The following is a 22,428-nucleotide window of genomic DNA, read 5'->3' on the forward strand; positions in this document are numbered from 1 at the left end:
CCACTGCCCCCTGCCCCTGCCCCAGTTTTACCAGGAAGTGCCCCACCGGTGCCAGGTCTTCCCACATTGCTTGTCAACATCCCTTGTCAGCCCTGGCCCCTCCAAGCCTTACCCTGGGGCCAGGGCTCCATAGGTTGTCAAATCCAAAGCCCTGAGGGTGAGCCAGCACAGTCATGAGGAGTCACTTCCTCCTGGAGTGTGCGGCGTGGGGATCGGAGCTGCTCCATTTATACCCCGGCAGCGCTTGGGGCCAGCGCCCCTTTTCCAGGAGGCCACGTCCTGCCATCCCTGAAACTACCGCAGCCCCCCAACCCCCGCGGCCCGTGCTCTGGAGCAGAGGGTTGGTGCTGGGGATGGGCAGACCCACTGGCTTTGCCGGTCCCATGGTGAATGGAGGAGAGGCCTCAATGAGACGTGGCTCATTCTGGCCAAGCGGGTTGACAGGGAGCTGGGAAAGGGCTGACATCCAGAACCCAGGCCCCGATGGGATCTAAGTGAAGCCAGACTCAGAAGCTAACACCCCTCGTCTGCCCAGGCCGCAGACTTAAAGCATCCAGCATGTGGCTCTGGCTGCCCTGCCCGCCTGAGGCTGTGGGGCTGTAGTCCAGTCTGGGGCATCTGATGGACCCCTCCTGGCTCACTCCCCCAGGGCAGGGGAGAGGGGCTCCCATGGTGAGGCTTGGGCATGGTGGGTCCCACAGTGCCCCCTGCTCTGCTTCCAGCCCAAAAGAGGAGGAACCCAGCAAGGAAGCTGAGCCTAAGGAGGCAGCCGAGCCAGAGGTAAGTGGGCAGGCCAGGGAGGGGTGGGCTCGAGGTCTCCGAGTCCCAGGGGCAGACTCCTGAAGCCTTGGTTCTTCCCTTAGGTCCCCAAGAACAATGGCGGGGCCTTGCAGCTCCGCAGCACCACCAACATCACCCTTAGCCCACCCAGCTCACAGCCTGCAGCCAGCAGCCAGGGTGAGTGTGAAGGGTGGCAGGGTGAGTCTCCTGACCTGCTGGTGAGGGACGCTCAGGGCTGTGCAGGCCTTGGTAGCCTCTGCCTGGCTTTCTCTCCAAAGAGGGGCAAGGCTGGGTTTCTGGGCTGACAGGCTGAGGGTACATGAGACCTGGGGTGCAGAAATCTCCTTGAGTCTACATGTTTCATCTCCCACCTTTTGGCTGAAGCTGCTGCTGGGTGCAATTGGGTGGCCGTGGCCAGTTGGTCCAGGAAGCCGGGGTGGGGGGACCTGAAGTAGGGCAGTAACTGTGAACATGCCAGGTCAAAGCCTCGAGCCTCCCTCCAGGGTGGGGAACAGGGAGGGCTGGGTGCTGGGTGTGAGCACATGGCCTTGTGTTTTGTCTGCCGCTGGCTCACTTCTCACCTCTGGGTCTCCCGGCTGAAAGGGCAGGAGCGCTGAGGGCTCTGGAGCCCCGCCCGCAGCTCCCCTGGTTCAAAGTGCAGTAACTGAGGGGGCTTGAACGTGGCTCCCTGGCTTCATGACTGGGTTAGGGACAACAGCCACGCCAGCCCCACAGACCTCAGGGGTCGCTGCCAGAACCCTTTGGAGTAGAGAGTGTTGTGAGGGACTTCCCTGACAGTCCAGTGGCTAAGACACCACACTTCTACTGCAGGGGGCATGGGTTCAATCCCTGGCTGGGGAACCAAGATCCTGCATGCCACATGGTGTGGCCGCCCCCAAAAAATAGAAATGTAAAACTGTAATAGTGTTGAAGAACCAAGGGAGGGATCGGCCCCTTCTCTTGCCAGGGAAACAAAACCTGACTCGCACCCCACATGTTGACCCTGCTCGGGAGCACCCCACTCCCACCCCTGTGCCACCCCCAGCGGAAAGGGCCGGAGAGGTCAGGTTTTGAAGCCAGCCCAGGGGCCTGTTAGAGCTAGCAGCTTCCAATTCTTCCCATGAAAGTCACCCCATGTTAGTGTTAGGCTGGGGAGAGGGGACAACTGGGCTCTCAGTATTAAAGGCAGGTGGGACATGCTTGGGGCCACCTCGATGGGACTGTCTCACCGTTTTCACCCCGGAGGCCAGGCCTGGGGACAAGGGCTCTGTGGACTGGGGGCAGCATGCTGGCTCTGCACGTCCCAAGATATGTCAGGACCAGACGGTGCTAAGGCGGATGCTCCTGCCCCTGGCCACTCCGAGATATGCTGGGAAGAGAGCTTTGCCCCTGCCAGGGCTGCTGCCTGTGGGCCCCTTCCCTGGACCCCTCCCCACCCTCCCTGCCATCCCCCTGAACCTGCTCTCTCCACAGAGGCCGAGACTGACCAGGCAGATGGCCCGAAGGAGCCACCCCAGAGTGTCAGGTTTGCATCCGGGAAGGGGCATGCCGGCCACCATTCAGAGGGACTCAGAGGGGCATGAACCCTGAGTCCTTGGCTGGGGAGGGTGGGCACCTGCGTTTCCTCTCGGCAGAGGTGGGGCCTGGTGCTCTCACTTAATAAAGGAGACAGCTTCGTGCTGCGGGGTGAGCCTGGCCTGGGGGTGGGCGACGGAATCCCAGACCCCATCTTCCTGGCCACATGACCTCAGACTGGTTCATTTCCCCTCCTCTGACCAGGCAGCAGAGGGTCAGTCAGGGAGACTCACCTCTGCGGTACCTTTCAGGCTGGAGTCTTGGGGGCTGGGCCCAGTTCTGTTCACTGGGAGGCACCTTTTCTGGGGCGTGGCGGGGGCGCTGGGGAGGACACCAGGGCCGGCCCCCTGACACTGCTGCCTCCATGCCTCGGCAGGAGGAAGCGCAGCTACAAGCAGGCAGTGAATGAGCTGGACGAAGAGCAGCAGCTGGAGGATGAGGAGCTGCAGCCCCCCAGGAGCAAGACCCCCTCCCCGCCCTGTCCTGCCAGCAAGGTGAGTGCATGTCTGTCCTCCCTCTGCGCCCCTGCCCCGCCCCCGGGGTTTGACCTTGGTCTGTCTGTCCCGCCCCCAGGGTCTGACTCTGGTCTGTCTGTCCCGCCTCCTGGGGTCTGACCCTGATCTGTCTGTCCCGCCCCCTGGGGTCTGACCCTGGTCTGTCTGTCCCACCCCCTGGGGTCTGACCCTGGTCTGTCTGTCCGGCCCCCTGGGGTCTGACCCTGGTCTGTCTGTCCCACCCCCTGGAGTCTGACCCTGGTCTGTCTGTCCGGCCCCCTGGGGTCTGACCCTGGTCTGTCTGTCCCACCCCCTGGAGTCTGACCCTGGTCTGTCTGTCCGGCCCCCTGGGGTCTGACCCTGGTCTGTCTGTCCCACCCCCTGGGGTCTGACCCTGGTCTGTCTGTCTGGCCCCCTGGGGTCTGACCCTGGTCTGTCTGTCTGTGGTCTGTCTGTCCTGCCCCCTGGAGTCTGACCCTGGTCTGTCTGTCCCGCCCCCTGGGGTCTGACCCTGATCTGTCTGTCCCGCCCCCTGGGGTCTGACCCTGGTCTGTCTGTCCCGCCCCCTGGGGTCTGACCCTGGTCTGTCCCACCCCCTGGGGTCTGACCCTGGTCTGTCTGTCTGTGGTCTGTCTGTCCCACCCCCTGGAGTCTGACCCTGGTCTGTCTGTCCCGCCCCCTGGGGTCTGACCCTGGTCTGTCTGTCCCACCCCCTGGGGTCTGACCCTGGTCTGTCTGTCCGGCCCCCTGGGGTCTGACCCTGGTCTGTCTGTCCCACCCCCTGGGGTCTGACCCTGGTCTGTCTGTCCGGCCCCCTGGGGTCTGACCCTGGTCTGTCTGTCTGTGGTCTGTCTGTCCCGCCCCTTGGAGTCTGACCCTGGTCTGTCTGTCCCGCCCCCTGGGGTCTGACCCTGATCTGTCTGTCCCGCCCCCTGGGGTCTGACCCTGGTCTGTCTGTCCCACCCCCTGGGGTCTGACCCTGGTCTGTCTGTCCCACCCCCTGGGGTCTGACCCTGGTCTGTCTGTCCTGCCCCCTGGGGTCTGACCCTGGTCTGTCTGTCTGTCCTGCCCCCTGGGGTCTGACCCTGGTCTGTCTGTCCTGCCCCCGGGGTCTGACTCTGGTCTGTCTGTCTGTGGTCTGTCTGTCCCGCCCCCTGGGGTCTGACCCTGGTCTGTCTGTCCTGCCCCCGGGGCCTGACTCTGGTCCCGTCTGCAGGTGGTGAGGCCCCTCCGGACCTTCCTGCACACCGTGCAGAGGAACCAGATGCTCATGACCCCGACCTCGACCCCCCATGGCAACATCATGAAATCCTTCATCAAGCGCAACACTCCTCTGCGTGTGGACCCCAAGGTGAGGAGCTGCCAGGGTCTGGGCCAAGGCAGGCTGTGGCCTGGCCCACCAGTCAGGGGCCAGCTCTAGCCTCTGGGGACTGTCCCATCCCCTTGGGCTCCGCCTGGCCACCTCAAGGCTTGGCCGGCTCTGGGTGGCCTCCCAGGCCCTGGGTCCTGGGCCGGGAAGTTACAGAACTGGCCTGGCCGGCCACCACCATGACTGTCCATCCCCACACACACACCATTCCCTCCCGGTGGCCTGAGTAGTTAAAGTGAAGGACACATGTGGACACTGATTTGCTGGGGATGAGGGCTGGGTGATGCCAGAGGAGGTGACGGAGACGCTGGTGAGAGGTGGGCAGGCCCCAAGCAGACTTGCTGGCATCACCAGGAGGGTGGTCTGCCTTCTAGGTCTCCCCCAACCTGGCATTAACTCTTGGCTTTTTCCCTGTCTCCTCTCCTCCACAGAGCAGCTTTGTTGTAAGTAAGGCCTTCCCCTTCTTCGTAACCTAGCTCCACGCAGCACTTATCCGCTGTGGCCCCGTCTCTGAAACTGACAGCACCTGTAGAGGCACTAACATCATTGGTGGGAGCGTTAAGGGGGGCCAAAGGAGGGAGGTGAAGCCAAGGTGCTGGCAGGCTGGGAGGAGGAGTCTCAGAGCCTCCCTGAGGCAGCAGGCAGCAGAGGGGGTGTGGCCTGCAACCTGTCCCCGGGGCCGCATCTTGCAGTGTCCCCCCACCCCGCCGGCCACCTCCTTCCGGCCTCCCTCCCTCCCTTTTCCCTGTTGCTGGGCTCATCCTCAGGGTCTGGGGCTGTGAAGAGAACAGACAAGGCTTCTCTGATCCCAGGCCACCGAGATTTACTGGGTCGCAGACCTAAGCTGCTGCCTTGAGGGGCAGGGCAGTGCGGGGAAAGGAGGGCCGGGTCCGCCGGGTGACACTTTCTGGAACGGTCAGTGTCATCCCTTCAGAAAGAAAGCCACAGGAGCTGTTCTCTTCTCAGATGTCCCAGAGCCAGGCTGGACTACCGGCCGTGTGCAGGGAGCCGTAGGGCACTGGGACTGGCTTGGGCCACGGTCCTGGCTCCCGGGGTCTCCTGCGCAGCTGCAGAGCTACAGTCCCTGCAGTCCTTTAGTGTCCACTGGAGCTTTAAAGGGTCTCCTACCAGGAGGGCTTTCTGCCTCCAGCCGAGGGTCTTAGGGCCTCAGCTTGGCAGTCAAGGGGCTTCCCCACAGCTGGACAGGCAGGCCCTGAACTTGTGCCTCTCCTGCAAGAAGGCTGGTCCCATCTGAGTGGACAGGGCTGGGGCATGCCATCCAGTATGCCCGGGACCAGCTGTGTGGTCCTTATGCACCTGTTTTTGTGCCAGGGCCCTGCTGGGCATCTGTGCCCACAGCAGTGAACCAGCCCTGGGCTTGTTCCTCCTACAAGGAACTACCTGTACCCCACCCAGACTGCTTGGAGCGTCACAGGGCCTGTGGGGATGACCAAGGGATCCAGGAAGCTGCCCTTCCCAGCTGTGGGGAGCCCAGGTCTCTGCACGGGGCATCTGGTGGGTAGGACAGTCCTCAAAGAGACCAAGGGACCTACACAGGTCTCTGTGGCCTTGGACTGGTTTCCTAACCTTTGGGCCTGCATTTCCTTGGCTATGAAGTGTGGAGACAGTGGTCCATTCGTGCAGACCCAGTGAACCAGAGAGTACTGTGTGTCAGCACAGGGCTCGGCACGGAGTGGTAGTCTGATGAACGGCAGAGACGCTGCTCAGTTGAGGCCCCTGGAGGCGGAAGGGGCTGTGCAAGCTTTTGGATTCTTCCTGCTCTCTGCCCTGGCCTTGACGGGGGCCTCTGGGGAGCAGCCCACCTCTCAGGGTTGGGGCAGAGAGGAAGCACGGGTTCTATGGCATAAGTAACTCTTGTTTTCCTTCTGTGAGATTCACAGTGCAACAGGATAAATTCTGTGACCTGGACTGGAAACCCTAACACCTGAACTTCAGGACAAGAGCCTGTTTTTCTGAGCCCTGCTGGGAGCGGGAGTCTGGCGCATGGGGAGGGTGGGGCAGGAAGCGAGGGTGGGCGCTCTGGGTGCCGCGTGGCCTTTGTTTCCCCGCTGCTTCCTCACAGGCCAGCAGGCGGGTGGCCTCTCGCTGGGTTCCTCTGGGTCTGGGTGGTTGGAGAGCAAAAGGCCATCCGCTCCTTCCCTGGGGGGCCTCCTGAAGGCCAGCGTCCTCCTCCAGCCTGGCTCCTAGGCTCAGGGTCATCTCTGTTTCCATTTCTCTTTCCATCTTCTAAAAAAAACTTTACAGTAAAATTTATGTTAAAAATGATCATACGGTAAAATCTATACTTTGTGAGAGTATAGGTTATGTAACCCCCTACCACAATTGGGGTGCAGAGCAGTTCCATTCCACCCCCCAAAACTCTCTCCCCCACCCACAACCCATGTTCTCCATCACTATAGTTCTGGCTTTTTGAGAGTCACGAGGGGAATCATGACAGGCGATACCTCTTGAGATTGGCATCTCAGCCATTATATTTGAAGTCACTTTCTGGTAGACAGCATATAGTTGAGTCATGGTGGTTTTGTTTTGTCTTTTCTTTTTAAAATCTAACAGTGTCTTTGATTTATTTTGTTGTATGTTTGGATTTAAGGATTTAAGTCTACTGTTTTATTATTGTCGGCTGTTACGTTATTTTTTTCCTTCTGTTTCCCTTTCTTGCCTTCTTTTGGGGGTCCCTTGAACATTTTTTAGTATTCCATTTTAATTTGTCTTCCACTATTTGGACTGTATCATTTTGAGTGTTTTTTGGTGTTTGTTCTGAGCCATTACATACTTAACTTTCACAATCGCTTTAGCATCTGTATCTTATCAGTTACCTGTAGGCGCCTTGACTCCCCGCTGTGTGTGAACCTTGTCTTACGTGTTTCATCTCCATACATCGACAGCCCTGGCAGAATAATTTTTGCTTTCAACTGTCAAACATTTTAAAGAAACTTGAGAGGAAAGGAAGTCTGTTGATATTTACCCAGATGTTAATCATTTCTGTTCTGCATTTTTGATGTTTTCTTCTGCTATCATTTCTCTTCCATCTGGAAAACACACTTTAGCAATTTTTTGAGAACAAGTCTGCTGGCAGCAAATTCTCTAGTTTTCCTTTGAGAAAGTTCATTTATGAAGGATATTGTCACTGAATAAGTGGAATTCTCAAGTAACAGTTCTTTCCTTTTAGCAATCTTAAAATGTGCCATTTCTGTCTGGCCTCCACACTTTCTGATGTCAGTCAAATGATTGCTCCCTGTTAGATAATGTGTCTTTTTTTCCGGTGCTTGCTTTTCAGATTTTTTCCCTTTGTATTAAGTGGGTTTTTTGTTTGTTTGTTTTGTTTTTTCAAGCTATGCTGGATCTTCGTTGCGGCATGCAGGCTTTTCTCCTGTGGCAGGTGGGGGCTCCTCTCTAGTTGTGGCGCGCGGGCTTCTCATTGCCATGGCTTCTCTAATTGTGGAGCATGGGCTCTAGGCGCGTGGGCCTCAGCAGTTGTGGCACGTGGGCTCAGTAGTTACGGGGTTCTGGGCTCTGGAGCACAGGCTCAGTAGTTGTGGCGTGTGGGCTTATCTGATCCACAGCACTCGGGATCCTCCCAGCCCAGGGATCAAACCCATGTCTCCTATATTGGCAGGTGGATTCTTTACCACTCAGTCATCAGGGAAGCCCTGTATTATTAAGTTATTAGCAGTTTGATTCTTTTCTGGCTGGGTATGTGTTTCCTTGGGTTTATCCTGTTTAAGTTTTGATGACCTCAGCTTCCCTGGTGGTTCAGACGGTAAAGCATCTGCCTGCAGTGCAGGAGACCCAGGTTTGATCCCTGGGTTGGGAAGATCCCCTGGAGAAGGAAATGAGAACCTACTCCAGTACTCTTGCCTGGAAAATTTCATGGACTGAGGAGCCTGGTGGGCTACAGTCCATGGGGTCGAAAAGAGTCGGACACAACTGAGCGACTTCACTTCACTTTAATCTGTAGATTTATATCTTTCAGCAGCTCTGGGCATTTTCAGCCATTATTTCTTCAAGGTTCGCTTTTTTTTTTTTTTTTCTCCCCAGCATTTCATAAACCTTTTGTTGTCATCCCACAGTTCCTTCAGGCTCTGTTAAGTTTTCTTCAATATCTTTTCTTTCTGTGCTTAGACTGGATCCATTTTATTGATTTATCTTCAGGTTTTCTCCATTCTGCTGTTGGGTCCATCCACTGAATTTTTTTTTCAGTTACTGTATTTTTAGTTCCAAAATTTCCATTTGATTCTTCTTTAGATCTTTTACTTGCTGAGAGTTTCTATTTTTCCAGTTTCTTAAGAATCCTCTGATGACTTATTAAAGCATTTTTGTCATAGCTGCGTTAAAGTCTTTGTCAGGTAATTCCAACATGTCATCTTGGCATTGGTGTCTGTTGATTGTCTTTTCCCATGGGAGTTAAGATTTCCCTGGTTCTTTTATGCTGAGTAATTTGGGATTGCATCCTGGACATTTTGAATATGATGTTAGGAGTGAGTTAAAGTTGCTCAGTCATATCCAACTCTTTCCAGCCCCATGGGCTGTAGCCTGCCAGGCTTCTCTGTCCATGGAATTCTCCAGGCAAGAATACTGGAGTGGGCTGCCATTCCCTTCTCCAGGGGATCTTCCTGACCCAGGGATCAAACCTGGGTCTCCCACATTGCAGGCAGATTCTTTACTGTCTGAGCCACCAGGGAAGCCCTCTGTTAGAAGACTGGGTCTTGTTTAAATCTTATGGAGAATGTTATTGTTTACTTTAGTGGCAATCCGCTGGTCCCGGCTGTGGTTCCAGCCTGCTTTCTGTGGCCTGTGGTTCCAGCGTCAGTTCAGATTTCCAAGCCTTCACAGTGCTGTTTGGACCTGTCCAGGTGCACCAGTCAGCGGTCAGGCTGGGATCTGGCAGGGGGCCTGTGGCTTTAGTTCTCAAAGTTTCAGGTGTGATAGTGCAGGGATTGAACCCGTGTCCCCTGCACTGACAGGCAGATTCTTCATCACTGAACCGCCAGGGAAGCCCTGAAACAACTAATACTTTTAAAAAGTTGTTTTTGAAATTATTATGTAGCCATATCATAAGAAGTGTGAAAAGTACAGAGAAAACATGGTATCTCTCATCTACCTCTGCAGCCTGTAGTAAACCTCTGTTAGCATATGGCAGTATTATCTTTTCTTTTTTTTTTCAACTGTTAGGAAATAGTTAATACACACAAAACTATGTGTGTACGGTCATGAAGTTATTACACATATAATAAAAAATTAATACACGTACCCACCCAGGGGCTTCCCTTGTGGCTCAGCTGGTAAAGAATCCACTTGCAATGCGGGAGACCTGGGTTCAATCCCTGGGTTGGGAAGATCCTCTAGAGAAGAGAACGGCTACCCACTCTAGTATTCTGGCTTGGAGAATTCCATGGACTGTATAGTCCATGGGGTCGCAAAGAGTCGGACAGGACTGAACGACTTTGAGTTTCACCCACCCACCCCCTTAAATAGAACATTAACAGGAACTTTAAAAACTGCCTTTCTGTCCCTTCCCAATCCCGTTCTTCATTCTATTTTCAAATATACTTTTTGCGTATCTAGACTCAGAACATACATCCAATGTTGAGCCTGACTTTTGTGTTGCCCAGGACTTGACCAGGCCCAGGTGAGGGCACGCGTGTCTCAGGCCCCTGGGAGGCCTTTGGATTCCCCCAGGAGAGAGACCGAAGCCCCAGGCCTCCATCTGGGTGGGAATGGAGGCCCGTTTGGGGTGACTTTGACTCTCAGAAGCAGTCTGGTGCTGCTGCCTGTCTGGCAGGGTTGGGAGGTGGGTTGCTGTGGGGGTCCCAGGGCAACGTCTGGGGGTCATCCTGGCCCAGCACCAGGCTGTGCTCGCTCACTCCCTACCCCCCACCCCAGGAGAAGGAGCGGCAGCGCCTGGAGAACCTGCGGCGGAAGGAGGAGGCCGAGCAGCTCCGCAGGCAGAAGGTGGAGGAGGACAAGCGCCGGCGGCTGGAGGAGGTGAAGCTGTAAGTGCCCCCATGCCCTGCAGCCCACCCAGCCTCGCTGGGCCCCCGTGACCAGCCTGTGTGCCCACAGGAAGCGCGAGGAGCGCCTCCGCAAGGTGCTACAGGCCCGGGAGCGGGTGGAGCAGATGAAGGAGGAGAAGAAGAAGCAGATCGAGCAGAAGTTTGCTCAGATCGACGAGAAGACAGAGAAGGTGCGGGCCTGGGCTGTGGGCGGCAGCTCAGTGGACTGGACCCATGGGGACCTTACTGGTCTCCTGCCCCATATCTTCCTGTCCATCATGGGCCCTGCATTCTGTTCCACGTGGAGGGTGGAAGGTCTGCTCTGGAGCGAGCACAGCCCTGCGCTCCTGGCAGGACTGCCTCCTGGCTGCCCCCTCTCCGGGGCTGTGAGAGCAAGCCAGATACATGGGGACTTGGAGTATCCGTCACGCAGAGTACTGAGCCCCCCTCTAAAGGGTTGAGTGAGGGGGCTGTTCCGACGGGCATCTGGGCATGGGCTCCGCAGGCCAAGGAGGAGCGGCTGGCAGAGGAGAAGGCCAGAAAGAAGGCAGCAGCTAAGAAGATGGAGGAGGTGGAGGCGCGTAGGAAGCAGGAGGAGGAGGCGCGGAGGCTCAAGTGGCTACAGCAGGTGCGAACGCCGGGCGCGGCCGCAGGGAAGAAGTGGGGGAGTCCGCAGGACCCCGAGGACCGCTGGGCATGCGCCGCTGCACCAGGTTGATCCTGGTGGATCTTGTCGCCTCGAGCTCGGAAGGCGCTACAGCAGAGGCTGTGGAGATGGGGATGGTGACGGCGACCTGCCTTGTGTTTTCTGCAGAGGCAGCAGTTTGAGGGCTAAGTCCATGGCCTCGGGAGCCAAACTTCCAATTTCATTTCTGCCCTGTTAGCTGTGTGACCTTGGGTGGGTTCCTTGACCTCTCTGTGCTTCATTTCCTTCAGGTAACAGTGGTATCTACTTGATAGGGTTATTGTGAGGATTAGGATTAAGATTACAGGGCTTCCCTGGTGGCTCAGATGGTAAAGAATCCACCTGCAATGTGGGAGACCTGGGTTTGATCCCTGGGTCAGGAGCAACCCACTCCAGTATTCGTGCCTGGAGAATCCCCAAGGACAGAGGAGCCTGGCGAACTACAGTCCGTGGGGACACAAAGAGTCGGACACGGCTGAGCAACTAAGCACGGCACATAAGTTACAGGCCTGCCTGTTGCTGAGACCTCAGTCTTATGACTCAGTCAGTCAGTCAGTCAGTTCAGTCGCTCGTGACTCTAGGGGATGCAAATCTGGCATTAGGGGGTTGCAAGACTAGTGGCTGAAATGCACGAAGCGTTTACATAGTGCCAGCCACTGTTCTAAGTGCGACGTGTATATAAGCCCAGCAGTCTCATGAGGGGGGGCATAACTGTTGTCCATGTTTTATCAACGAGGACAAACCAGGCCAGAGGGCTCGTGTGACCCGCCCGGTGTCCCCCAGGTCCAGGGTCTGGCTCCAGTCTGTAAACATGCTGCAGCAGGAAAAGTTGTTGCGGGGTGCCTCTCAGGCCGGTCAGGTGCTCCTTGTGGACGGGGCTTTGGTGGGGTGTCCTGGGCTCACGCCCCTCTTCCTCCCCGGACGCTCTGTGGCCCCTGTGGCCCAGGCTGGCCTGCGGGCCCTGACCACGCTCCCTGTTGACAGGAGGAAGAGGAGCGGCGGCACCAGGAGCTGCTGCAGAAGAGGAGGGAGGAGGAGCAGGAGCGGCTGCGGAAGGCAGCCGAGGCCAGGAGGCTGGCGGAGCAGCGAGAGCAGGAGCGGCAGCTGGCGGAGCAGCGCGAGCAGGAGCGGAAGAGGGAGCAGGAGCGGCTGCAGGCCGAGAGGTGAGCGGCCGGGCGGGCCGCCCACCCCCCGGGGGCCACACTGTCCTCCTGTGCGTGTGGTTGACACAGGTGTAGCCATGACCCAGGGGCAGCTCCCACCTTCACTCGGGGGTCTGGAAAAGAAGGTTTCCCTTCTTCCTATAGCCTTCCCTGGTGGCTCAGATGGGAAAGAATCTTCCTGCAGTGCAGGAGACCCGGGTTCAATCCCTGGGTCAGGAGGATCCCCTGGAAAAGGGAATGGCTACCCACTCCAGTATTCTGGCCTGGAGAATCCCCGTGGACAGAGGAGCCTAGTGGGCTGCAGTCCATGGGGGTCACAGAGAGTCAGACATGACTGAGAAACTGATGCTTTGCAAAACAGGGAGGCTTTTTTTCTCTTGGCTCCAAACCAGGCAGACCACCCAAACATGGTGTGTTGGCTGCTGGAGATTCAAGGGGTACGGGGCAGAGTCACTCAGGACTTTGTCTTCATTCTGCCTCAAGCTGGATAAGCTGAGCCCTTTGGTGTGTTTTTTTCTCAGCTGACATGAGGCAGGGAGGTTGCAGGACGAGCCAGTATTTCTCAGCAGTCGCTGAGGGTCTTTGGGTGGGAGCGTCCCACCAAGAAGGATGCCCTCTGGCGTCCTTGGCTCTTGCCCACCACTCTGCTCCTCTGTTCTGATGATGACTTGGGTTGCCCCCCATCAGCATTTCCTGGCTGCCCCCCACCCCCATTGGGGACCATGGTGGATGAGCCCTTTCAGAGACAGGGGTCTCTGCGATAGGCAAGATTTCCACACTTAGTTCCACCGCTGTTTATCCAAGGCCAATCCCTGTGCCTGGTTGTGCTGGGTCCTGGGGGTGCCAGGGAGGATAAACCAGTCACCGTTGGCCCAGAGCTGTATGGGGCCCTATGCCTGTGTGTAGACATAGAGAACTCTGCCTGTGCTTGTGTAAACACACGGGCAGACCTCAGCCCAGGCCCTGCCTCCACTTCCTAGGAAACATCAGGTGTCCACGTGGGGTACCCCTGGTCGGGGGTCCACGTGCGTGGGGGGTCCACTGCCAGGGGGCTTACTGCATCAGGGCTGTCTCCCGTGCTTGATGATTGGCACAAAGGTGTCCTTTGACCTGTGGGCAGAGTCAGAGACAGAAGCCTGGGAAGGGAGCAGAGGGTGGTAGCTGGTGTGGTTTTAGAATTGGATGTGTGCTGGGCAGTGCCAGGGGCTTCGAGGGGACGGACGATGGTTTGGTGGTCGTAATGGTTGGCAGCTACACGCCTTCCACCCATTTCCTTGTTTAAACCTGTGGCCGGCACACCAGCAGCTCCACCTCCAGAGGGGCACACAGGTTCAGAGAGGTTCCGTGACTTGTTCAGGGTCATCCAATCAAGTACACGGAGGTGGCCCGTGAGCAGCCCCGCCCGGCTTCACGTCAGGCCCAGGTGTGGGCCTGCGGTCAGGATGAGTGGCAGTGACTCGGAAGACCTCATTTCACTCTCCCGTCAACTCTGGAGGAAAGGGGCTAAGTTCCCATCATATGGCAGATAAGAGCGAGGTGCAGGGCTGTGGAGGAGGGGGGCCCAGCTTGGTGGCCTCGAAGCCCAGCACCCCCACCCTGTCGGGTGTGCACGCCAGCCCCCAGTGTAGCTGCTGGCCCTCAGCTGGCGTGCCCGCCCCTCCAGTGGGCCAGGGGGCCTGGCTTCCCTGGCAGGGACGGAACAGGGGCTCGGCTTCCCGCCCTGACCTGCTCTGTCTTGATCCTCAGGGAGCTGCAGGAGAGAGAGAAGGCCTTGCGGTTACAGAAGGAGCGGCTGCAGCGGGAGCTGGAGGAGAAGAAGAGAAAGGTAACGGGGGGCTAGGTGTGTGGCTCCCATGGGCTCTGCACTGAGCTCTGGGCTGGGGCCGCCTGGCTCCAGTGGTTCGGGCAGGAGCTGCTGTGCCCGCCTGGCTGTGCTGGGGTTGGCGCAGAGGAGGGGAGTGCACTCCCCTGGTCTGTGACATCCTGCCTCCTGCTGTCTCCGGGCCCCAGGAAGAGCAGCAGCGCCTGGCTGAGCAGCGGCTACAGGAGGAACAGGAGAAGAAGGCCAAGGAGGCCGCGGCTGCCAGCAATAGCCTGAATGTGACCGTGGACGTGCAGGTGAGCCCTGGGCGTCAGGGTGGAGAGGGCCCTCTGTCTCTGATGATTCTCTTCCCAGGAGCTGGAGGCACAGGCTGAGTATATTAGGACCATGAGAAAGAGGGGGGCTTCCCTTGTGGCTCAACTGGTAAAGAATCCACCTGTAATGAGGGAGACCTGGGTTCGATCCCTGGGTTGGGAAAATCCCCTGGAGAAGGGAAAGGCTACCCACTCCAGTATTCTGGCCTGGAGAATTCCATGGACTGTACAGTCCATGGGGTCGCAAAAAGTTGAACACGACTGAGCGACCTTCACTTTCCTTCATGAGAAACAGGAAGGATACAATTGGCCCAAGTGTTTTTTTCTCCCCCCACTATTTTTGATATATGTATTGTTCTTTATTCTGAAAGTAGAAAGTAGTTCAAAAAAAAAAAGAAATTGAACTTTATAAAAGAATACAAAGCAAAAGAAAGGTGCCCTCAAAGGAAAAGTCTAAGTCTGGTGTATTTCTTTCTATATTTAAATATTCACAAATATTTTGTACACACTTTTTCTCATGCACACATATGTATAGTTTTTTAAATGGGCCCAGACTGTACATACCGTCTCAGTCTGTTCATGCTGCTACAACAAATGACCCTAGACTGGGCGGCTTAAACAGCAGACGCACTGGGAAGTCCAGGGTCAAGGCGCTGGCAGGTGAGGGCCTCCTCTGGTTCACAGATGGCCGTCTTCTTGCTGTGTCCTCACATGGCTGGAGGGGAGAGGGTGCTCTCTGGGGTCTTTTCTAAGGGAACTGAACCCACTGAGGAGGGCTGTGCCTCCCAAAGGTCCCACCTCCAGATACCATCACACTGGGGATTAGGATTTATCATAGGAATGTGGGAGAAGAATACAAACATTCAGTCCAGAACACATACCCTTTGGCAGCTTGATTTGTTTCTTTTCCTCCTTTTTTTTTGCGTGTTTAATGTGTTGTACACGCCTGTTTCACCTCCTTTTTTTTGCTTATTTAATGTATTGTACACACCTGTTTCACCTCCTTTTTTTTTGCTTGTTTAATGTATCGTACACGCCTGTTTCCCTGCTTTTTTTTTTGCATGTTTAATGTGTTGTACACGCCTGTTTCCCCTCCTTTTTTTGCATGTTTAATGTGTTGTACACGCCTGTTTCCCCTCCTTTTTTTGCGTGTTTAATGTGTTGTACATGCCTGTTTCACCTCCTTTTTTGTGCTTGTTTAATGTATTGTACACACCTGTTTCACCTCCTTTTTTTTTGCTTGTTTAATGTATTGTACACAACCTGTTTCCCTGCTTTTTTTTTTTTGCATGTTTAATGTGTTGTACACGCCTGTTTCACCTCCTTTTTTTGCTTGTTTAATGTGTTGTACACACCTGTTTCACCTTCTATTTTTTGCTTGTTTAATATATTGTACACGCCTGTTTCCCCTCCTTTTTTTGCGTGTTTAATGTGTTGTACACGCCTGTTTCACCTCCTTTTTTGTGCTTGTTTAATGTATTGTACACACCTGTTTCACTTCCTTTTTTTTGCTTGTTTAATATATTGTACACGCCTGTTTCCCCTCCTTTTTTTGTGTGTTTAATGTGTTGTACACGCCTGTTTCCCCTCCTTTTTTTGCGTGTTTAATGTGTTGTACACGCCTGTTTCCCCTCCTTTTTTTGCATGTTTAATGTGTTGTACACGCCTGTTTCCCCTCCTTTTTTTGCTTGTTTAATGTGTTGTACACGCCTGTTTCCCCTCCTTTTTTTGCGTGTTTAATGTGTTGTACACGCCTGTTTCCCCTCCTTTTTTTGGTGTTTAATGTATTGTACACGCCTGTTTCCCCTCCTTTTTTTGCGTGTTTAATGTATTGTACACGCCTGTTTCCCCTCCTTTTTTTGCGTGTTTAATGTGTTGTACACGCCTGTTTCCCCTCCTTTTTTTGCGTGTTTAATGTATTGTACACGCCTGTTTCCCCTCCTTTTTTTGCTTGTTTAATGTATTGTACACGCCTGTTTCACCATTTATTAATTTCCTTTGCTGGCTGTGTTCCACTTAGTTGGTACCAGAGTTTCTTTAATCAGCCCTTCCCGACAAGCATTTAGGCTGTTAATGCTGTTACAGACGGATATAGTGTGAGGAAAGGTTTTCGTTGCAATATAGTTTAGGATGCTGAAAACTTGGACGGTCGCTGAACCGGGTGGTTAAATTACAAACCATGGCGCTCCCAGTGCAGCGCCCTGCAGCCATTCAAAGGACACATACACACACACACACACTGACCCGGAAGAACGTTTGTAACACACTTTTACATGAAAAAGGAAGACACAAGAGTCATGTATGTGGCATGGTTTTTTTTTTTCCCCCAATCAAAAAGCGACCCCTGAACCTTTTTCTTTCTTTTCCCTGTGAAATGAGGGGAGGTGGCCAGAGCCTGGTGCTTCTCAGCTTCAGGAGAGGCCAGCATGCAGGGCGGGCAGCCAGTAGCCATGTTCATCTTTTCCAGTCTCCAGCTTGTACCTCGTATCAGATGACCCCTCAGGGGCACAGGGCCCCCCCCAAGATCAATGCGGATGACTACGGGATGGATCTAAACAGTGATGACTCCACCGATGATGAGGCCCATCCCCGGAAGCCCATCCCCAGCTGGGCCCGAGGTGAGCAGGGCCTGGAGCCCCCCAGGAGGGCAGGTACCCACTTGTGACTCCGAGGGCTCAGCAGCTGTGGGTGTCAGGAGCCCATTGTGCTCATGGGCTGGCAGCTTGAGTCTTGAGCCAACTCTGCATCGGACCTCTGGACGCTCCTGGGAAGGGTGGGTGCCCTGTGACCAGTGGGCTCACCTGTAGACCAGATCTACGGTGGTGGGTGCCTCCGTTCTCAGCAGATGTGTTAGATCCTGGCTGACTGCTGGCAGGTGTGGTGCTGGGTATTCCGTCTCAGACTGGCCTCCCCCTGGGAGCCCCACCCAGCAGGCCAGATAGACCCAAATATGTTGCCTGGGATGGGAATAGAGCTCAGAGGTAGCAGGGCTTTGGCCGTGCATGAAGAGCTGGAGCAGGGGTTCTGGCCAGCTGGTGGCAGGAGTTGGGGGTAGAGATGGGGGCCCTTGAGCAGGATTGGTCCCCAAGTTTACACGTCTCTAAATGGGAGTGTGGGTGAGTTTGAAGGTGCCTTAGGCCTGGGTCCAAAGCCTGTGGGAGTGAGAGAGGCCAGTGGGTGCCCATCTCACAGAGCTGGCTGAGCTGGGGGCGGGGTGGGCCTCACTCCCTGGAGGAAGGGCCCAGAGCCCCGGAAGCTCAGCCCTCTACAGACCACAGGCCCTGTGAGTCTCACCTCATCTGAACCCCACAGTAACTGGAATCTGACTCCATCTCCTTAATAGTACGTCATTCTGGAGGTGGCAGCTGGCAGGAGTCAGTGTGGCTGGGATGGCAGGCTAATTGTGGTTGACCTTGACCAGCCCACTTGAACTCTCAGTTTTCCCATCTGGAATGGGGGTGCTGAGAGCACCCAGCTGAGAAGGGCTACTGATGATGAAGCACGTTAGTGCAGGAAGGCCTGGTACCAGGCAAGCGCTGGGCACGCATTCTGCCACCCTGACCCCCTGGGTTCCTCCTCAGCCTCACTCTAGGCTCTGAGCCTCCAGCAGCCCCAGCCTGCACTGTACATGATAGGGGCTGCAGTGTTGATGTCACGAGTAGCCGATCAAGGCCGTCGAGCATGGCTACTCAAGCTGGACTTGTCTTCAGACCCCAGCTCTGCCGGCCACCAGCTGTGTGCCTTTGGGCAGGTCTCACCAAGGTGGCCGTGGTGGTCTCACAATGAGGCGGTCATGCAGTGACCTCGGCCGAGTACCTGGCTCACATGAGCTGCCAGAGCAGGGCTGCAGGAGCGGGTAGTGAGGGGTTATCGCTGTTTTGTGGAGGAAGACTCTGAGGAGAGTTGATGTGGCAGGAGGTGGGGGAGTGATGAGGCGGAGAGGTTGGCAGGGGTTCTGTGGGATGGCAGGGAGACGGGAGGAGGCTCAGGGGGAACCCAGGGCAGTGAGCCAGCCCTTCATGTGCCCCTGCAGGCACCCAGCTCAGCCAGGCCGTCATCCGCCAGTATTACCAGCCCCCAGACCTTCTGGACCTCTTCGGAAGCCTCCTCCAACTGGACTTGGAGGAAATCTTTCAGAAGAGCAAGCCCCGCTACCATAAGCGCACCAGCTCCGCAGTGTGGAACTCGCCACCCCTGCAGGGCCCCAGGGTCCCTGGCAGCCTGGCCTACAGCCTGAAGAAGCGCTGAGCCAGCCCGCGGGCCGCTCGACCATCTCGGCCTCTGTCTGTGTCTGTCTGTCCATCTCTCTGTTGACCTACTGCCCTCCTGCCTGGTATCCTGTCACTGAGGGTTTGGTCAGGTGTATATAAACGTCCTCTGTGTCATGGGTGAAGAGTGGCCCAACCCCACCTGGTCTGTGGACAGCACTCTGTAAATAGATTGTTAGAGTTCAGCTGAATTTTAGCCTCTAGTGTTTGAAAGCTAGGTTAATAAAGTCTATTCCTTTAAGCCTGCTGTGGGTATCATGGCACCAGGGCTTCTCTGCACAAAGCCCTGCACCCTGGCTCTGTCTTGGGCCACCTGAGGGGCCGGAGGAGGAGGTATGTGTCAAGGTCAGCTGGATCCCACCCCCAGAGAGGCCGATGGGGCAGGAGATTCTGATGGCAGCCCTGAACAACCCTGAGAAACATTTCAGTTACTTTCGTATTGAGGCAGGGGACATTAAAAGCCTGTTTTTCTGGGCACCGCCCTGCCTGGAAAGAGGGGCTCGTTCAGTGGGTCAGACTTGGAGTTGAGGTCAGAGTTGGGCTCTTGACACAGCTCTGCCACTTAACACAGGCCCTCAGCCCCTCCACGCCTCAGGTTCCATCCACCCTCGCTGCACAGATGCTGAAAGGACTTTAGAACACGGACAGGCCACTGAAGCAGATCTGGGTGAGGAAGGGGATGTCTCTTGAAACTGCCGTGGGACCAGTACATGCAAGCAGCTGGGATGTTTCTCCAGCAAAACCAGGCAGCCGCCAGGTTCAGTGCTCATTAGCCGCCTCATTAAATGCTTCTCCATGGAAGCTGGCTCTGCCCCACTGCCGCCAGCTGTGTACTAAACCTGCCGTAGCTCCATCTCCTTCTCCAGCTCCTGGGACAGGGGTTGGTGAACTTGGGCCTATGGGCAAATCAAGTCACAGTCCGTTTTTCTCAAGTTTTATTGGAACCCGCTCTGTAGACGTGAATTAACTACTGTCCCCATCCGCCCTGCTGAGGGCAGAGTTAAGGAGTTACAGCAGAGGCCTAATGTCTCCCAGAGGTGAGAGTATTTATTCTATACCTTTACAGAAAATGTTCGCTGACCCTACTTCAGGACAAAATCAAGGCTGAATATAAGAGATTTTTTTAAATGAGCAAAGAGCAAATACACATAACAGGCTGAGATCTAGAAGACTCCACCCATGAAAAGGAAAACATTTTACTATTCATTTAAACAATTTAAGTTTGTTGCATATGTTCTCTGGGCTTCCCAGGTGGTGCTAGTGGTAAAGAACCACCTGCCAGTGCAGGCGACCTAAGAGACGTGGGTTCAATCCCTGGGTCGGGAAGATCCAATATTCTTGCCTGGAGAATCCCATGGACAGAGGAACCTGGCGGGCTACAGTCCATGGGGTCACAGAAAGGACTGACGCAGTGTACATGCGTGCACACACACGTTCTTGGATGAGAAAACTTGTGTTGAGTCTGCTGGTGAGGGTGTGTTTGCCCAAAGCCATAATGTCAAAATACAGCCTCTTGTAAGCTTATTTGTATGGTGGGTTTAAGAAGAAATGGTTAAATCAGCAAAAGGGTAGTTACAGTTCCTCTGCGTCTTCACCAGCACTTGATATTCTCAGTGCTTCTTATTTTTGCTGTTTTTATAGATGTGGAGTGAGTTCTTGTTGTGGTTTGTTGTGTGTTTTTTTTTTTTACTTTGGCAGCACTGTGAGGCTTGCAGGATCTTGGTTCCCCAATCAGGGATCAAACCTGTGCCCCCTGCACTGGAAGCTTGGAGTCTAAGTCCTAACCACTGGATCACCAGGGAATTCCCTCTTCATGGTTTTAATTTGCATTTCCCTAACAGCTGGTCATGCTGAACATCATCTCATGTGCTTACTTGCCATCTGCGTATCTTTGGCAAAGTGTCTGTTCAACTCATTTGTTCATTTTTAAATTGAGTTGTTAGTTTTCTTGCTGTTTCAGATCAGATCAGTCGCTCAGTCGTGTCCGACTCTTTGCAACCCTATGAATCGCAGCACAGCGGGCCTCCCTGTCCATCACCAACTCCGGGAGTTCACTGAGACTCAGGTCCATCGAGTCAGCGATGCCATCCAGCCATCTCATCCTCTGTCATCCCCTTTTCCTCCTGCCCTCAATCCCTCCCAGCATCAGAGTCTTTTCCAATGAGTCAACTCTTCACATGAGGTGGCCAAAGTACTGGAGTTTCAGCTTGAGCATCATTCCTTCCAAAGAAATCCCAGGGCTGATCTCCTTCAGAATGGACTGGTTGGATGTCCTTGCAGTCCAAGGGACTCTCAAGAGTCTTCTCCAACACCACAGTTCAAAAGCATCAATTCTTTGGCGCTCAGCCTTCTTCACAGTCCAACTCTCACATCCATACATGACCACAGGAAAAACCATAGCCTTGACTAGACGGACCTTTGTTGGCAAAGTAATGTCTCTGCTTTACAATATGCTATCTAGGTTGGTCATAACTTTCCTTCTAAGGAGTAAGCATCTTTTAATTTCATGGCTGCAGTCACCATCTGTAGTGATTTTGGAGCCCAAAAAAACAGTCTGACACTGTTTCCACTGTTTCCCCATCTATTTCCCATGAAGTGGTGGGACCGGATACCATGATCTTCGTTTTCTGAATGTTGAGCTTTAAGCCAACTTTTTCACTCTCCACTTTCACTTTCATCAAGAGGCTTTTGAGTTCCTCTTCACTTTCTGCCATAAGGGTGGTGTCATCTGCATATCTGAGGTGATTGATATTTCTCCCGGCAATCTTGATTCCAGCTTGTGTTTCTTCCAGTCCAGTGTTTCTCATGATGTACTCTGCATATAAGTTAAATAAACCGGGTGACAATATACAGCCTTGACGAACTCCTTTTCCTATTTGGAACCAGTCTGTTGTTCCATGTCCAGTTCTAACTGTTGCTTCCTGACCTGCATACAGATTTCTCAAGAGGCAAATCAGGTGGTCTGGTATTCCCATCTCTTTCAGAATTTTCCACAGTTTATTGTGATCCACACAGTCAAAGGCTTTGGCATAGTCAATAAAGCAGAAATAGATGTTTCTCTGGAACTCTCTTGCTTTTTCCATGATCCAGCAGATGTTGGCAATTTGATCTCTGGTTCCTCTGCCTTTTCTAAAACCAGCTTGAACATCAGGAAGTTCACGGTTCACATATTGCTGAAGCCTGGCTTGGAGAATTTTGAGCATTACTTTACTAGCGTGTGAGATGAGTGCAATTGTGCGGTAGTTTGAGCATTCTTTGGCATTGCCTTTCTTTGGGATTGGAATGAAAACTGACCTTTTCCAGTCCTGTGGCCACTGCTGAGTTTTCCAAATTTGCTGGCATATTGAGTGCAACACTTTCACAGCATCATCTTTCAGGATTTGGAATAGTTCAACTGGAATTCCATCACCTCCACTAGCTTTGTTCGTAGTGATGCTTTCTAAGGCCCATCTGACTTCACATTCCAGGATGTCTGGCTCTAGGTGAGTGATCACACCATCGTGATTATCTGGGTCGTGAAGATCTTTTTTGTACAGTTCTGTGTATTCTTGCCATCTCTTCTCAATATCTTCTGCTTCTGTTAGGTCCATCCCATTTCTGTCCTTTATTGAGCTCATCTTTGCATGAAATGTTCCTTTGGTATCTCTGATTTTCTTGAAGAGATCCCTAGTCTTTCCCATTCTCTTGTTTTCCTCTATTTCTTTGCATTGATTGCTGAAGAAGGCTTTCTTATCTCTTCTTGCTATTCTTTGGAACTCTGCATTCAGATGTTTATATCTTTCCTTTTCTCCTTTGCTTTTTGCTTCTCTTCTTTTCACAGCTATTTGTAAGGCCTCCCCAGACAGCCATTTTGCTTTTTTGCATTTCTTTTCCATGGGGATGGTCTTGATCCCTGTCTCCTGTACAATGTCACAAACCTCATTCCATAGTTCATCAGGCACTCT

The 22,428-nt window shown here is 54.1% G+C and overlaps 1 protein-coding gene across 2 annotated transcripts in view; it reads left to right on the forward strand.

Moving 5' to 3' along the window:
* Window positions 1-18,725, forward strand: part of INCENP (inner centromere protein) — a 48,382-nt gene extending 29,657 nt beyond the window's left edge. For both annotated transcript variants that reach the window (XM_070783125.1, XM_019955229.2), the window contains exons 6-18: window positions 723-780; window positions 864-957; window positions 2,254-2,305; window positions 2,732-2,849; window positions 4,066-4,200; window positions 10,123-10,232; window positions 10,303-10,423; window positions 10,738-10,860; window positions 11,902-12,080; window positions 13,827-13,905; window positions 14,091-14,198; window positions 16,684-16,834; window positions 18,250-18,725. In XM_070783125.1, coding sequence (XP_070639226.1) covers window positions 723-780; window positions 864-957; window positions 2,254-2,305; window positions 2,732-2,849; window positions 4,066-4,200; window positions 10,123-10,232; window positions 10,303-10,423; window positions 10,738-10,860; window positions 11,902-12,080; window positions 13,827-13,905; window positions 14,091-14,198; window positions 16,684-16,834; window positions 18,250-18,464 — 1,543 coding nt within the window. In that variant the 3' untranslated portion in view covers window positions 18,465-18,725. The remainder of the gene's footprint in view (window positions 1-722; window positions 781-863; window positions 958-2,253; window positions 2,306-2,731; window positions 2,850-4,065; window positions 4,201-10,122; window positions 10,233-10,302; window positions 10,424-10,737; window positions 10,861-11,901; window positions 12,081-13,826; window positions 13,906-14,090; window positions 14,199-16,683; window positions 16,835-18,249) is intronic.
* The last annotated feature ends 3,703 nt before the right edge of the window (window positions 18,726-22,428 follow it).

This window comes from Bos indicus, chromosome 29 (assembly GCF_029378745.1).
Source record: "Bos indicus isolate NIAB-ARS_2022 breed Sahiwal x Tharparkar chromosome 29, NIAB-ARS_B.indTharparkar_mat_pri_1.0, whole genome shotgun sequence".
Classification (NCBI taxonomy): Eukaryota; Metazoa; Chordata; class Mammalia; order Artiodactyla; family Bovidae; genus Bos; species Bos indicus.